The sequence below is a fragment of the Muntiacus reevesi genome, chromosome 1, assembly GCF_963930625.1.
Source record: "Muntiacus reevesi chromosome 1, mMunRee1.1, whole genome shotgun sequence".
Taxonomy (NCBI): Eukaryota; Metazoa; Chordata; class Mammalia; order Artiodactyla; family Cervidae; genus Muntiacus; species Muntiacus reevesi.
This window is the reverse complement of record NC_089249.1, coordinates 217,646,658-217,663,910: the sequence shown is the minus strand read 5'-3', so window position 1 is coordinate 217,663,910 and position 17,253 is coordinate 217,646,658. Positions and strand designations below refer to the sequence as shown.

The 17,253-nt window shown below is 43.7% G+C and overlaps 1 protein-coding gene and 1 pseudogene across 1 annotated transcript; one reads left to right on the top strand and one right to left on the bottom strand.

Annotated features, from left to right (window-relative positions):
* The first annotated feature begins 2,459 nt into the window (after window positions 1-2,459).
* On the top strand, window positions 2,460-3,860 carry LOC136157304 (elongation factor 1-alpha 1 pseudogene; annotated as a pseudogene).
* Window positions 3,861-9,609: 5,749 nt separating this feature from the next.
* Window positions 9,610-12,414, bottom strand: PROP1 (PROP paired-like homeobox 1). Its single transcript, XM_065934807.1, has 3 exons — window positions 12,306-12,414; window positions 10,900-11,132; window positions 9,610-9,948 (listed from the first exon to the last, which is right to left on the bottom strand). Exons 1-3 carry the CDS (start codon window positions 12,412-12,414, stop codon window positions 9,610-9,612), a joined length of 681 nt encoding a protein of 226 aa, XP_065790879.1.
* Between the last annotated feature and the right edge of the window lie 4,839 nt (window positions 12,415-17,253).

Below are 17,253 nucleotides of genomic sequence, written 5' to 3'. Positions count from 1 at the left end.
ATTTCTTGGGGTTCACGTCTCTCAAGGAATACTTGAAGTAGGAGATAGATGGGCCAGTGGGCTGAACTGCTGGTGATTGTCAAACAAAGCAAAACTGAAGTTTTGTCCTCAGCCAAATAAGAACAACACCTAGTTCCCTTCCTCCATTTATGATGGAGGGAATACACTGACAGGGGGGAATTTGTTGCAGTGAAAAGGGAAAAAGAGGAATGAGTTTTTCCCTTTCCTGAGAACAAAGAAGATAAAGAGAATAGTAAGCAGGCCTGAACATTCCTCATTTTTTACTTACCTACTCCTAATTCTGAATGTCTGTAACTAGGCTTGCTTTTCTGCCCCTTAACTCTGTGGGAGCTACAGTTCACATTTTTCCCTTTAACTCTGTGCTAAATACATCCCCTATCTGGTGTTTACCTTTACAACACCCTTCCCCTTGTAGTTACATGTCAGAAAGAAGGCCTCAAAGCTACCAAATGGCCACACTCAATTCCTGGATTACTGACGCCAGTTTATGACTGTCTTTGAAACAATGCAGGAGGAAGAAATCGAGATCCTATCACCTTTATTCCCCATCACAGACTCCTGACTGCAGGCCCTTGCCTTATATAAGCCCTTAGACTCCTCCTGAAGGCGGGGGCGGGGGGCACAGTCCTTGAGGCAAGAGCCTACTGTGCTCCCCTCTCTGCCAGCTGAGAATTAAAGCCACCTTTCTGTTTCCTCCACACTTGATCTCTGTATTTTTTCATTCGGCTTCGGTGGGCAGAGAAGACCAAGATTTTGGCCAGTGACAATTTCTGAAGAAGAAATTTGGAAAATCCTGAAGCTAACTGACAAAATTCAAAAGAGATAGAGTCTTGGAGCTGCTCTTGTTACTGGGACTTTGATTTCAGCTATTGTTTCTAGTGTAGAAAAGAGTGAGCATTTTAATCACAGGAGAATTTGAAAAAAAAAAAAAAAAAACCTGACAAATAGCGGGAGGATTTGGCTAGGAGGAGCCCCTGTGGGGAAAATCCACCCAGTACAGTCTTAGAGCCTGGCACTGAGACCCCTACTCTGGGCCCAATGCTTTGAGGGCCCTCTTTGGTCTTCACCCGACTGCTCCTATCTCCACCAGGTGAGAAGCTCTTGAGGTCCATGGAGCTCGCCACCTTGAGCCCTGGCTCCTTCTCCCCTAGATGTCATACCTAGGCCCCCTGTGCCATGATTCCCTGCCCCAATGGCACTGATCTTGCTTCCTGGGTCTGCAAGAGCTATTCCTAGATGCTATCCTCTGAAGCGCAGCTGAGCCAAAACAGGGAGATGTTGAATCAAAGAGGATGCTGTTTGCTCTGGTGGATGGTGGAGACTGCACCTAGATGTGCAGTATGGGAACTTGAGTGAGCTGGAGAAGTCTCTCATACAGGAGGGAATAGGGTCTAGGTGGAGACAGCACAAGCTGTAATCAAGAATGCTGGGAGAAATATCAATAACCTCTGATATTCAGATGACAACACTTTTATGGCAGAAAGCAAGGAGGAACTAAAGAGACTCTTGATGAAGGTGAAAGAGGAGAGTGAAAAAGCTGGCTTGAAACTCAACATTCAGAAAACGAAGATCATGGCATCCAGTCCCATCATTTCAAGACAAATAGATGGGGAAAGAATGGAAATAGTGACAGACTTTATTTTCTGGGGCCCCAAAATCACTGTGGATGGTGACTGTGTTACTGAGTCCAGGCTTGCTCTATTCTCCGCAAGACAGGCCAGTGAATCCAGGGGATGAGGTATTGAGGCAAGGAAAATGACTTGAATCAAGAAGCTAGCAGACCAAGACAGCAGGTTAGTGCCTCAAAATAACCATCTTATTGGGGTCTGGATGCCAGGTTGTTTTATGCCAGAGAGAAAGAAGCAATGAGGAAGTAAAGTCAAAAGGCAGAATAGAGAATGAGAGGCCATGGGGAAGTAAAGTGAAAGGGTCTTCAGTCTTCCAAAATATCTCCAAGAGAATGGCCAACATTTGGAAGGGGTGTGTTAATCTCTCCTGTTCACAGGTGGGCAAGGACAAACTATCTCTCCACGAGCTGAGCAATGGCATTTTAGTTCACAGTCAAGCAGAGAGGCAGAGTCCTCCAGATAAGCCATTGATGGTGACCTGGAGAGAACTGTTTCTGTGTTGGGGGTGGGAGGGTTGGTATGGTGCAAGGGGAGGAGCCAGGTTATATGGAAATTTGCAAAAAGGGGCAGGTAATCTGAATATTAAAAGATTAATTAAGAAAAACTATAACTGGGAAGGGTTTTGAATTCATCCTGGTTTTGCTTCTGTGACTTTATCCCTTAGCTTGTCGCTTTTATTACTCTAGGCATACAAAATGCCCTACCTCAGGGAGCTAGCCTGACCCTTCCTACCTGGGGTTTCCCAGATGACTCTGTGGTAAAGAATCCACCTACCAGCTTTTTCTCAACAACACAGGTGTTGTGAAAACCACCGTTAAACCTAAGTGAAAATGGGAAAGGAAAAGACCCACATCAACATCATTGTCATTGGGAACGTAGATTCAGGGAAGTCTACCACGACTGGCCATCTGATCTACAAACGTGGCAGGATCGACAAGAGAACAATTGAAAAGTTCAAGAAGGAGGCTGCCAAGATGGGAAAGGTTCTTCAAGTATGCCTGGGTCTTGGAGAAACTGAAAGCTATACGTGAGCGTGGTATCACCACTGATATATGCCTGTGGAAATTTGAGACCAGCAAGTACCATGCTACCATCTTTGATGTCCCAGGACACAGAGACTTCATCAAAAACATGATTACAGGCACATCCCAGGCTGACTGTGCTCTCCTGATTGTTGCTGCTGAGGTTGGTGAATTTGAAGCCAGTATCTCCAAGAACGGGCAGACCCATGAGCATACCCTTCTGGCTTATACTCTGGGTGTGAAACAACTAATTGTTGGAGTTAACAAAATGGATTCCACGGAGCCACCCTACAGCCAGAAGAGATACAAGGAAATTGTCAAGGAAGTCAGCGCCTACATTAAGAAAATGGGCTACAACCCTGACACAGTAGCATTTGTGCCAATTTCTGGCTGGAATGGAGACAACATGCAGGAGCCAAGTGCTAACATCCGTGGTTCAAGGGATGGAAATTCACCCATAAGGACAGCATTGCCAGTGGAACCACCCTGCTTGAAGCTCTGGATTGCATCCTGCCACCAACTCACCCAGTTGACAAACCCTTGTGTTTGCCCTTCCAGAATGTGTATAAAATTGGTGGTATTGGTACTGTCCTTGTGGGTTGAGTGGAGACTGGTGTTCTCAAACCTGGCATGGTGGTCACCTTTGCTCCAGTCAATGTAACAACCGAAGTGAAGTCTGTAGAAATGCACCATGAAGCATTGAGAGAAGCCCTTCCTGGGGACAATGTGGGCTTCAATGTCAAGGACGTGTCTGTCAAAGATGTTCATCGTGACAAAGTGGCTGGTGACAGCAAAAAAGGACCCACCAGTGGAAGCAGCTGGCTTCACAGCTCAGATGATTATTTTGAACCATCCAGGCCAAATCAGTGCTGGATATGCACCTGTGCTGGATTGTCACACAGCTCACAATTCTTGCAAGTTTGCTGAGCTGAAGGAGAAGACTGACCATCGTTCTGGGAAAAAGCTGGAAGATGGCTCTAATTCTTGAAATCTGGTGTTGCTGCCATCATTGATATGGTTCCTGGAAAGCCCATGTGTGTCAAGACCTTCTCTAACTATCCTCTCCCGGGCTGTTTTGCTGTGCGTGACATGAGAGATGGTCGCTGTGGGTGTCATCAAAGCAGTGGACAAGAAGGCAGCTGGAGCTGGCAAAGTCACCAATTCTGCCCAGAAAGCTCAGGTTAAGTGAGTATCCCCAGTACCTGCCACCCCAGTCTTAATCAGTGGTAGAAGAACAGTCTCAGAACTGTTTGTCTCAATTGGCAATTTAAGTTTAATAGTAAAAGACTGGTTAATTATAACAATGCATCTTCCTTCAGAAGGAAAGGAGAATGTTTTGTGTACTGTATGTTTTGTGTGTGGCAGTTTAAGTTATTAGTTTTTAAAATCAGTACTTTCTAAAGAAAACAACTTGATCAAAAATCTGTCACAGAATTTGAGACCCATTAAAAAATGTTTGAGGAAAAAAAAAAAATCCACCTACCAAAGCAGGAAACCCAGGAGATGTGGGTTCAGTCCCCGGGTTGGGACGATCCCCTTGGAGAAGGATATGACAACCCATTCCAGTATTCTTGCCTGGAAAATCCCATGGACAGAGGAGACTGGCAGACTGCAGTTCATGGGGTCTCAAACAGTCAGAGGCAACTGAGCATGCCTGTTCAACTCAGCCCACCAGTGAACGAAATAAAACTAACACATCCCCCTGCCTGAAGCTTGCAGCTCTAGAAGATACTTGCAAGAATTGAATGGTCTTTTTACTTTGTTTCCTCACCTCCCCTATCTCTGATCCATAAAAGAACCTGGCATCCAGGCCCCAGCAAGGTGGGTTTTTTGAGCCTTATTTTGAGCCACTAGCCTGCCGTCTTCTCGGTCAGCCAGTTCCCAGAATAAAGTGACTTCTTTATCTCAACACCTCGTCCCTAGGATTTATTGGTCTATCCTGGGGTGAGCAGAGCAAACTTGGACTCAGTAACAAAACCAGATCTCTCGTGTTAAGGGATTTAGCACTCTGATGCTGAAGCTGAAGCTCCAATACTTTGGCCACATGATGCAAAGAGCCGACTCATTAGGAAAGACCCTGATGCTGGGAAAGATTGAGGGCAGGAGGAGAAGGGGACGACAGAGGACGAGATGTTTGGATGGCATCACCAATTCAATGGACATGAGTTTGAGTAAGCTCTGGGAGATTGTGAAGGACAGGGAAGTCTGGCGTGCTGCAGTCACAGAGAGTTGGACACAACTAAATGTATGGGAAAATGCAAGTGTCCAGGTTTACTGAAATCATTTCTTTCATATGTATCTCAGCTATCTGGAACCAAGTCCTGCTTTTTTATTGTTCTCATCCTTAATTCCTCATTTACCATGAGGGGTAGTGGGCGTGGCAGTTGGCTGCCTCTTATGTTTCTCACACCCTACCCTAGGTCCTCAGCCCTGGCTGATGGCTGCCAGATAGCTGGTATTGTTTCACCTGGGCTCAGAAATTTACATTTGGAAGGCTGAAATCCCTGATAACTGTGGCATGGCTTTTTTATTGGTATAGCAGAAAATATTTTATTTCACAAAAATATTTCAGTTCACAACCAGCAAGAGGCGAAAAGTGAGGGGGAACCCAGGTACATGCCAATGCTTGTATGAACCTGGAAAGCTACCGAGAGACCCAACTCTGGAGTACAGAACCAAGAATAGATTTTAAAAACATCAGTTCAGTTCAGTTGCTCAGTCCTGTCTGACTCTGTGACCCCATGGACTGTAGCACGCCAGGCTTCCCTGTCCATCATCAACTCCCGGAACTTGCTCAAACTTGTGTCCATCAAGTCAGTGATGCCATCCAACTATCTCATCCTCTGTCGGCTCCTTATCCTCCCACCTTCTATCTTTCCCAGCATCAGGGTCTTTTCCAATGAGTCAGTTCTTTGCATCAGGTGGCCAAAGTATTGGAGTTTCAGCTTCAGTACCAGTCCTTCCAATGAATATTCAGGCCTGATTTCCTTTAGGATGAACTGATTGGACCTCCAAGGGCCTCTCAAGAGTCTTCTCTAACACCACAGTTCAAAAGCATCAATTCTTCAGCGCTCAGCTTTCTTTATAGTCCAACTCTCACTTCCATACATGACCACTTTACTGACTAGATGGGCCTTTGACAGTAAAGTAAGGTCCCTGCTTTTTGGTATGCTGTCGTAGCTCTTCTTCCAAGGAGCAAGCACCTTTTAATTTCATGACTGCAGTCACCATCTGCAGTGATTTTGGAGTCCAAGAAAATAAAGTCTGTCACTGTTTCCATTGTTTCCCCATTTATTTTTCATGAAGTAATGGGACTGGGTGCCATGATCTTAGTTTTTTGAATGTTTTCTTATAGACATGTACATAAATCCCATCCCCTAGAGGGTCAGTTGACTTCCCTCCTCAACCAGGAGACAATTTTGCCTCCATTTACACATTGATTTCACTATTTCTTATCTATAATTATGTTTGTTCTCTGTCCTATGAATTGACTTTGATATCTTTGCTATTCTTTGCCTTATTAACAATGATTTAAATAAGATTTTCCTATCTATGAGAGTCATGATTTTACCTTTTTTTGAGAGTTATCTTTCAATGAGACAACTGCAGTAACATTTGTGGTGGTAAAATAAAACAAAATATCAAATCAACTGTGAGTCTCAAATGACAGGTGAATGGTTAAATGGCTCATAAAACTGCCAGTTAATGGAATGAAAACAGTAAAATCTATGTGATCCACTTGAAAGATGTTTTTATATCTATATCCACTTATGGTAGGATCTCATTTTTATTTTTAAAAAGGAAAAAATTAGTGTGTGTATATCTAGGTATTTTTCTATGAGTAAATTAAGTTGTGGACAGAAATACACTACTAATGTTGTTTATCTCATGTTGAGTTGAGTTTGCTTAACACGAGGCTTTGTGATTAATCCAGTTAATATATATTAATATAAATTCAAGGTAATATATATTCATATATATAATATACATGTCTTATATATATATTTTGAGTTGACTGTTACAAACAGCATACTTAACTTTTGTAATTTATAAAACTCCTATTAAGATTTTTTTTTTTTTATGGTATATGGGATCCAGAAAAATGGTACTGATGAAACTATTTGCAGGGCAAGAATAGAGACTCAGACATAGAGAACAGACTTATGGACACAGATGGGGAAAGAGGGTGGGACAAACTGAGAGACTAGCTTTGAAATATATAAATTACCATATGTAAAATAGCTAGATGATGGAAAGTTGCTGTACAGCACAGGGAGATCAATCTGGTGTCTGTGACAAACTCGAGGGGTGTGGTGGGCTAGGAGGTGGGAGGGAGGTTTAAGATGGAAGGAACATATGTACACCTGTGGCTGGTTCATGTTGATGTCTGGCAGAGCCCAACATAACATTTTAAAGCAATTATCCTCCAGTTGAAAATAAATAAGTAAATAAAAAGATTTGTTTTATGAAAAATACCCAGAAATTTCCTGAGGGACATAAGAAAAGTCTAGGAAAAAATGACAAGATTCACCTTGTATTTGAATAAGAAAATTTAACATTTTAGAGATACCAATAATTCTTACAATTGTTTGATAATTAAGATGCTATGTAACTGATACCAGAATAGAGAAGCTAATTGGTGGAAAAGAATTAGGAGTCTACAATTGCCCCATATGAGAACTTAGTATGTGGAAAAGTGTTTTTACAAACCAGTGTTAGACTGTTAAATAAATTATTTTGGAAAAACCAGTTAGCTGATTGAGGGGAAATTAGATGACTATTTTACTGCACAAACTAAAATAAATTTAAGATGATTCAAGGCATAATATTTTGATCCAAATAATGAGGAAAATATGGGTGAAGCCAGGAAAAATAAGGGGAGATCTCTCACCTGTGGTTCCTGAAACACTAATAAAAGATGACTAGATCAATACACAAATATACAAATAACTCAGAGAAGCAATGCAGAAGAGAAAAAAAAGTAAATTGTCAATAAACATGAAACTATATTCAACTTTCACTAGAAATTGATTAATGAAAACTGAAAAAAAAATAACCAGCAAGGAAACATCACTCTCAGGGAACAAATTTTCCAAAATGATCAATATCAATCATTTTTTATACTGATACTGATATTTTGAGAGGCAGTATTATCTTTCTGGAAGGCAGTCTGGCCCAAGGGGATAATTACATGGAAATGGAATTGTACATCACAGAGGTTTTGACGTTTTTTATGTAATATCAATACATATAAAAAATTGTAAAAAAAATCTCTAGAGGCTTGTTTATTCAGAATTCTTCTATGGACCTACCAATAAGTGAGGTAGGCCTACATTTAAATAAATTATGAGTATAATAAGTACCTTATAAGCAATAAGGTATGTAAATGACATCACCAACTAGACCACACCATGTTTCTGTTGGGAGAGCTCAGACTAAAGCAATTCACCGGGAATGACCTCTTAAGAGCCTCAAGACTCATGGATTGCTAATGGAAAAGTTTGCCCTTAATCAAATTGTTCCTTCTCTATCAGAAACTGAAACTGACCCTCTCTAAAACTGAGTTCCTTTTTGTGAGTTTGTGATTAATCTCTCTAATCAAAATTTCATTTACTTTTATTCTGACCTCAGTCCTATGTCAACCAAACACTAATCAATCAGAATCAGACAACTAAAATTGCTGTTGTTTCTAACATTGTTAATGTACTAAAATTGCTTTTGTAGGTATTACTATTAACACGCAAACTCGGGTTTGTTTCTCCAGAGCAGGATAAGCTCACAGATGCCCCAGGCATGGACCACCTGACTAGAGAATCATAAACTAGAGATATTCTTACTTCCACAACTATGATTAAGAGATGTCACAGAAATGTCACAAGATGATGATTAATCTCAACTTATTTGTTCTTCTCCTTTAAAAACACCCCCAACTCAAAGACCAAGTTGGAGTGGATCTGACTTGCCTTCCATTCCCTTGCTTGGAGCCCTGCAATAAAATCTTACTTTGCTGTAAAAATTCACTGTCAGAGTTTGGCTTTCTGTGCCACAAGAGCCTTTGCTCAATAACAAAACCACATGCAGTTGACTTAAAAGCTAGGTTGAAAGTAACATTGAAGACTGTTACAGGCTAAGTATGTGTTATATCAGTTGTTATTTATTTATTGCTTATAACACATTGGATAGCTATTCTTGTATTATCAGATGTGTAAGGCCTGTTGGAAGTGGGAAAGACTGAACCTAAGGGAACCAAGAAGGAGGATTAATTAGAAAATGTGGGCCAGTAAAAGCAAAGTGTCTGCTGGAATAGAAAGGAGAGGAATAAATTCAGGAGCTATTTTCAGAATATGTGCATGCTAAGTCCCTTCAGTCATGTCTGACTCTGCAACCCCATGGACTGTAGCCCACCAGGCTCTTCTATCAACGGGTTTCTCCAGGCAAGAATACTGAAGTGGGTTGCCTTTCCCTTCTCCAGGATTTTCAGAATAGAATGAACAAACATTAATGACAGCTTTGGGTGGTGGTGACGGGGAAGGGATGTATAAGTAGACTTATACATCAAATGCCTTACTGAAATCAGCTAGAAACAAGAGGGATAAAGGTTCTCAGCTGTGATCTCAATGAGTGAAACCCACAAAGTTCTATATCCTACAACCATTTCCATTCATCAGCAGCAACCATTGCTTCCCTCAATTCCACCCTTCCACTAGTCACCTACACTGGGGTTTTTTACCTACATCTTCCAGTAGTTTCACCTCCTTAAATTTACTCAGTCACCTCAGTGAGACTTCATCATAATCTCCCATTCCTACATTCCCAATCTCTGTGCTGCCCCTCACCATAGTTTTACTTCACCCTTACAAGGAAAGGAAATCACCCAGTTTTCTCTGTTTTGTGAGGGTCACAGATTGGGAAATTACCTTATCAGTACTTGTTTAACTTTAGTTCCAGGACTTTGGTGGCTCAAGGTTGAGGGGAAGCATGGGTGGGGGTGGAGGGCAGGGCAGATGACCAGCAGGGGTTGGGTGCAAGTTGGGGTACCAGTCTTCAGACTGGTAGGGTCGAGGAAAGGAACTACCTGTGGAGGGCTGAGATGGGAGAGCATGGTTGTAGGGGTGAGGGAAGCAGGTCATTGGGGGAGGTGGTGTTGGGTAGGAGTAGGGACAAGAAGGGGGCTCGGGCAAGAAACCAGAGAAGGCGGCAGGAGACAGGTGGGCCAGTGGCTGGAGCAGTGACCGCTCTTGCTTCCTCTGCTTAGCTCTGCGGTTCTGGAACCAGACCTGAAGAGGGGGAAGAAGAGCCACATCAGAGCCTCTCTCTCAAACAGGTGGCATTATCACATGCACCCTCTCTCCTTGAAGTCTGAAGGTACAGAGCATAAAATTCCCCCACATCCCCAGAGGAGACAAAACTCTTGCAAAAGGTATAACTGAGCCAGGCCTAGTGACAAAGTGAGACCACACCATTCCTCCAGCCCATGTCTAAATTTGCCCTGCTTCAATTTTGGGTGAGTAAGAAATGTCAACTTCCAACAGGAAAGAGACAAACATGACAAAATGACATTTCCCTTCCCCAGAGAATGGGAAACTTCCTCTAGGGTTATTCGAGTTTAAGACAATGGATGAGTTTAATTGTCATAGACCAGGTTGGCTTTAGGGTATAGTATATTCTAAGATTAAGATTTCTAAGATATGGTTTCCCTGGTGGCTCAGATGGTAAATGATCTGCCTGCATTGCAGAAGACCTGGGTTCGATCTCAGGGTCAAGAAGATCCACTGGAGAAGGAAATGGCAACCCACTCCAGTATTCTTGCCTGGAGAATCCCATGGACAGTCTACAGTCCATAGGGTTGCAAGGAGTCAGACACAGCTGAGCAACTAACACACATACTCAAGATATGGTTAGAAATAAGGGAGTATCAGGCTGATCAAGTTTCAAGGCCATGGTTAGAGACAAGGTTACATATGTGTAGGAGTAGTTAGGACTGAAATTCTACTGTTCAGATCACTATTAAGGTTGGGGGTCGATACTGGGGGTTGATGTTGGAATTCAAGTTAGATTAGGTGAGTGCCAGGTTAAACTCAAGTGACATTCCTGGTACAGACGAGGTTACCTTGACTGTTGGATAAGACTCTGTTATAATGCCCTGAGAATTTATGCCCCAGTAGTTCCCAAGCATTGAATCTGCATTTCTTCCTGGGGGGTGGAGGCGCGGAATTTTGGGCCATCACCTGGATTCTGGCCTCACTGAGGCCCGTGTCCTGAGCGAGACTTTCTCGGGCCCAAATGTCAGGGTACTGGTTCCTCCCAAAAGCTGACTCCAGCTGTTCCAACTGCCCTGGACTGAAGGTGGTGCGGTGACGGCGCCGGGAGTGTGGCCGACCCCTCAGTCCTCCTTGTGGGGAAAGCTTTGGTCTCCCCACTCTTAGACTAGAGAGGTTCCGGTAGGGCCGAGTGTTCATGTCTGAGGAGGAGAGGGGAGGGAGAGGTTGCTGCCGCAGAGACCCATCCATCCATCCCAGACCACGTATGCTGGAATCCCCAGAGTCTACTCGAGCCCAGTGTGTTGCTCATACACTCTGCCCCAACCAGAAATTCTTCAGCTTTCAGAACCAGCTGAATCTCTCTCAGCCTTGGCTGCACTTTGCTTCTGAGTCCCCTAACTCAGGCTGCCATCTCCAGATGAGGTCCACACCTCAGACTCATCTGTCCTGGGCATTCACACTCTTTCTGCCTCACTTCTGCACCCTATGCCCCCTTCCTATTACATTCCCCCAGATGTGCCCCCATGTAACACATGCCCCCCCACAGCCTTCCATCTCTCTGAGTATACATACCACCTTCCTGGATCTTACCCTATGTACCTTATGTTCACTCTGACACCCTACCAAATTTCCCAAGTCTCTAAGACCCCTATTACTTGCTCCCTGCTTTCATGGCTCACATGCAACTTAAAACTTTATATTGTTCCCGTCCTATACCCTTCACTTGGGAAGATGAAACATCCCTCCCCCTTCTGCTCAGATGCACCCTCCCCGTTCATGCATTTCATCTTCTCCCCTATCCCAGTCCTGGCCCGGCCACCAGGTTGCAGGAACCTGAGCTCGTGGGAAAGGCTTGCCTCTTCTCCCTACAGGCTTACTAAGCCCCCACACTAATTAGTCTGAAAGCCAGTCAGGGAAGAGAGAACAGGAGCAAAAGGAAACACCTGGAAGGCACACACTGAAAAAAAAAGATGTCTGGAGTGAAGATCCCATCCCCATGGGGACCCAGGAGGTGGTCCCCACCTGGTGCTCAATGTCCACCTCGGCCTCCTACTCTACTCAGATCCAAAGCTCTGGTCCCTCCGGCTCTCTTCCTCAGAGAAGGCTATGCAGTCGTTGAACTCCAAGGTCAGGAGTGAGGAGACAGATTTCAGCTCTGCCTCTGCCTCCTCCTCAGGGCAGGACCTCAGTGACCTGACTCTGTAAAGGGTAAAGTTGTACCTCCCCATGTCTTCTAAGGTTCCCTTATTTTTAACATTCTAGGATTCTGGTTTTCTATTTCTCCTCTTCATCTTCCTCGTGGCAAACAGTTACCCCATGGAGCCCACACACCAGCTGCTTCCTCAGGAACACCACCCAAAAGATTCACTCACCCACTGAGGAGGTCACAGTCTCAGCGGCTGGGTAGCCCTCGGGCCACAGGCTGCTGCAAACTTGCTCCTTCGTTTGCTTACCCTGCTCACTTCTCCCTTCTGCATCCATGGCTCACAAAAGAGACCAAAGACAGTCCAGTCCTGTGTCCTTAAGTCTCTGATTCTGAATCAGTCTTTCTAAGTTTCTGTTCCCCTCTATGCCTGTTATCTTGATTGTTCTCCCTCTATTTATACCTCTTTCTGTATCTCTCTCCTTAGGTAAATATAAATATAGATATAGATAGATATTTCTGTCTTTCTCCTTTTTTCTAACTTTTGTTTCTAATTTTTCATTCTCTCACTTAAGTATGATCTCATTCTCTCTGTCTTGCCCTCACTCTTTTTTCTCTGTTTTAGTCTCCACTTTTCTCTCCCTACCCCTTCTCTCTGGGATGCCGTTCTCTCCCTTTGCTCTCAGCTGCCTACTTCCCCAGCTTGCAATCCCACACTACCTCTTTTCTCCCTGAGTCTTGGAGGAGTGACCTCCTCCTCACCCCTGTGGGCCCATCCAATCACTGCCTGGTCACCAAAACCCCCATCATCAAGGGAGGATCACAAGCCGGATGAGAGAAGGTGCTCTGTTGGAGGGTCCAGGGACTGGGGCCAAGAGCTCATATTCCCAGAAGGCCAAATTCTTTTGTCCTTTTAAATCCCCTCCTGGGAGCAGACAGGGGAAGGAGGAGAAAATGCATTCTGCCTGAGACCCCTCCTCAGAACCCCATCATGAGAAGGGAGAGGGGGTACAAATGGGGGCCAGGAGTAGGGCCTGCCTGGTATCTCATTATGCAGGTGATTCCCAAAGACTTCTTTCTAGGAAACTAAAAAGCTAAAAGACACAAGCACATTCTGATCCCTCCTAGATAACTTGATTCTCAGAATACTCTGGACACCCCCTCAGAACAACATAAAGCATAGAATGAGTCTTCTGGCCAACCATAGTTCTCAAGTAGTCTCTGCTTTCCTTCCCCAAATGTCACCTCCTTATTCACCCAGAACCCCCCCAGGACTCCCTGAACTTCCAAGGTTGCCCAGAACTTCAGAGTACCCTGACCCTGAAGAGCGTCTGAATTCCAGGTACATCCTGATTCTCCCAGACCCCAAAACTCTGCAGAAGACTAACATTCTGATTCTTCAAGGAAACCCTGACACACCCAGCCTCCCTGAGCAGTCAGGACACCCTGACACCTGCAATAGTCTGCTTCTTGAGATTACTTAGCTCCAGGAAGTACACTCTGACATCCCGAGGACATTCTGACCCTTTAAAGACAACCCAGTATCCTAGGACTCTAGGGTCCTCTAGGGCACACTGAAGCTTAGAACATTTCACCTCTCCTAGTAAATAATCCCTGTCACCCGCCATGAAGTTTTGAAATCTCAGTATAGACTGAATCCATGAGAGTACCTTATTAGTCTTGGAACACACTGTACCCATAGGATCCCCAAGGTCATGCTAATCCTTCAGGCATATCCTTTAAAATCACAATTCAATTCAGAAAACATGGTAATCTTCTAGGACCTTTAAGATTACAATATGATCCATGGATCAGAATAATAAGCAGCACACAAAAGCTTGTTAGAAATGCAAATTTGGGAACCCCACTTGAATCCTTCTGAATCAGAATCTTCACTGTAATAAGATCCCCAGGAGAACTGACTGTACACTTGTCTTCATCAGCTCTGGCTGCCATAACAAAATACCAAAGGATGGGTGGTTAAAACAATAGATTTCCATTTCTCACATCTTCAGAGTCTGAGAAATCCAAGACTAAGGTGCTAGCTGATTCAGATCCTGAGAGCCCTTTTCCTGGATTGCAGACAGCCACTTTCTGTATCTTTACAAGATGGAAAACTCAGTCCTGGTTTCCCTTCTTCTTCTTATAAAGATACTAATCTCATCTTGTGGTCTCACCCACATGATCTCTCTCAACCCTAATCACATCCCATAGGCCCACCTCCCAATATCATTATACCATGCTGGGTTTAGGGCTTTAATATAAGAGCTGATTGCTGGGAGAAATACCAATAACCTTAGATATGCAGATGATACCACCCTTATGGAAGAAGGTGAAGAAGAACTAAAGAGCCTCTTGATTAAAGTGAAAGAGGAGAGTGAAAATGTTGACTTAAAACTCAACATTCAGAAAACTAAAATCACAGCATCTGGTCCCACCACTTCATGGCAAATAGATGGGGAAACAATGGAAACAGTGAGAGATTTTATTTTGGGGGGCTCCAAAATTACTGCAGATGGTGACTGTAGCCATGAAATTAAAAGATGTTTGCTCCTTGGAAGAAAAGTTATGACCAACCTAGACAGCATATTGAAAAGCAGAGGCAATACTTTGCCAACAAAGGTCTGTCTAGTCAAGACTATGGTTTTCCCAGTGGTCATGTGTGGATGTGAGAGTTGGACTGTGAAGAAAGCTGAGCACCAAAGAATTGATGCTTTTGAACTGTGGTGTTGGAGAAGACACTTGAGAGTCCATTGGACTGCAAGGAGATCCAACCAGTCCATCCTAAAGGAGATCAGCCCTGGGTGTTCATTGGAGGGACTGATGCTGAAGCTGAAACTTCAATACTTTGGCTACCTGATGTGAAGAATTAACTCCTTGGAAAAGACCCTGATGCTGGGAAAGATTGAAGGTGGAAGGAGAGGGGACAACAGAGGATGAGACGTTTGGATGGCATTACTGACTCAATGGTCATGAGTTTGAGTAAACTCCAGGAGTTGGTGATGGACAGGGAGGCCATGCGGTTGCAAAGAGTTGGACACAACTGAGCAACTGAACTGAACTGAAATGAGAGGAGACACAAACATTCAACTCATAACAACATGATAGTCGAGAAGCAGCGGCCCAAGATGTGAAACTTCTCCCTCAACCCCAGAACATACTATGACCTCCTAGAGAAACCTGAGCCCCATGGCAGCTGAACCTCCCAAGACTCTTGTAGCCAACTTAGACCCACAAGCAGACACTGAGTTCCCATACTCTTGCTGCCTCAAGAGATCCTAATCTTATAAGGGAACTCAGATTAGCCATCCAGAGCAGCCTGATGATCCCAGGACACTCAGATGTTACAAAGAAATGCTACTACCCTGTTTCCCAAGGACACTGAGACATCACAGGTTTGACAACCAGAATACCATTATCTCTTAAGAGGCTGGGATGCTGAGAAGAGTTGGTTTTCCAGGGCATCCTGTTTCTACTTCCAACCCTGACCTTCAAGGAAGACTGATACCCAGGATACTCTCACCGTACAAGAGGCAGGATGGTGTGATGGGGAAGAATACAGGTACTGGAGCCAGGCTGCCCCAAGTTCTAATACCAAGTTCTAATATTTACTAGCTATGTGATCCCAGGCTAGGCTCATTCCTTATATCTCTGCACCTCAGCTTTATCATCTAGGATTAATAATACAATCAATTCTCTTTATGTGAGGTAGTTATATTCAATGAAGTCATGATAAACACTTAATCAATGAATACTGAACCACTGCTATTAGGAGAAATAGGTTCCTATGAACCTCTGCTCACTCTGTTACTGGTCAACCAATCAATACATAACCTTGTTGTATGTGTCTTTCTGTTTAAAGATATCTTACTTAATATATATTTTGTAAATTCATTAACATTGAACTGACAGCCAACAGCACTGTACCTGGTGTCTGAACAAACATTATTTTCTCCATTAAACACATCATGGCCTTCCTCCACTTAGGAACAGTAGATATCATTGCAACACCATGCTTGGGAGCCATTTTGAATCAAAAAAGCAAGAGAGTTCCAGAAAAACATCTGTTTCTGATTTACTGACTATGCCAAAGCCTTCTACTGTGTGGATCACAATAAACTGTGGAAAATTCTGAAAGAGATGGGAATAACAGACCACCTGACCTACCTCTTGAGAAACCTGTATGCAGGTCAGGAAGCAACAGCTAGAACTGGACATGGAACAACAGACTGCTTGCAAATAGGAAAAGGAGTATGTCAAGGCTATATATTGTCACCCTGCATATTTAACTTATATGCAGAGTACATCATGAGAAATGCTGGGCTGGAGGAAGCACAAGCTGGAATCAAGATTGCCAGGAGAAATATCAATAACCTCAGATATGCAGATGAAACCACCCTTATGGCAGAAAGTGGAGAAGAACTAAAGAGACTCTTGATGAAAATGAAAGAGGAGAGTGAAAAATTTGGCTTAAAGTTCAACATTCAGAAAACTAAGATCATGGCATCTGGTTCCATCACTTCATGGCAAACAGATGGGGAAACATGGCTGACTTTATTTTTGGGGCTCCAAAATCACTGCAGATGGTGATTGCAGCAATGAAACTAAAAGATGCTTACTCCTTGGAAGGAAGGTTATGACCAACCTAGACAGCATTTTAAAAAGCAGAGACATTACTTTGTCAACAAAGGTCTGTCTAGTCAAGGCTATGGTTTTTCCAGTAGTCATGTATGGATGTGAGAGTTGGACTGTGAAGAAAGCTGAGCACCAAAGAATTGATGCTTTTGAACTGTGGTGTTGGAGAAGACTCTTGAGAGTCCATTGGACTGCAAGGAGATCCAACCAGTCCATCCTAAAGGAGATGAGTCCTGGGTGTTCATTGGAAGGATTGATGTTGATGCTGAAACTCCAATACTTTGGCCACCTGATGCAAAGAGCTGACTCATTGGAAAAGACCCTGATGCTGGGAAAGATTGAGGGCAGGAGGAGAAGGGGCCGACAGAGGAAGAGATGGCTGGGTGGCATCACCGACTCAATAGACATGAGTTTGAGTGAACTTCAGGAGTTGGTGATGGACAGGGAGGCCATGCTGCAGTTCATGGGGTTGCAAAGAGTTGGACATGACTGACTGACTGAACTGAACTGTGGCCTGTAGTGTTTTGTAGAGAAATCAGCTG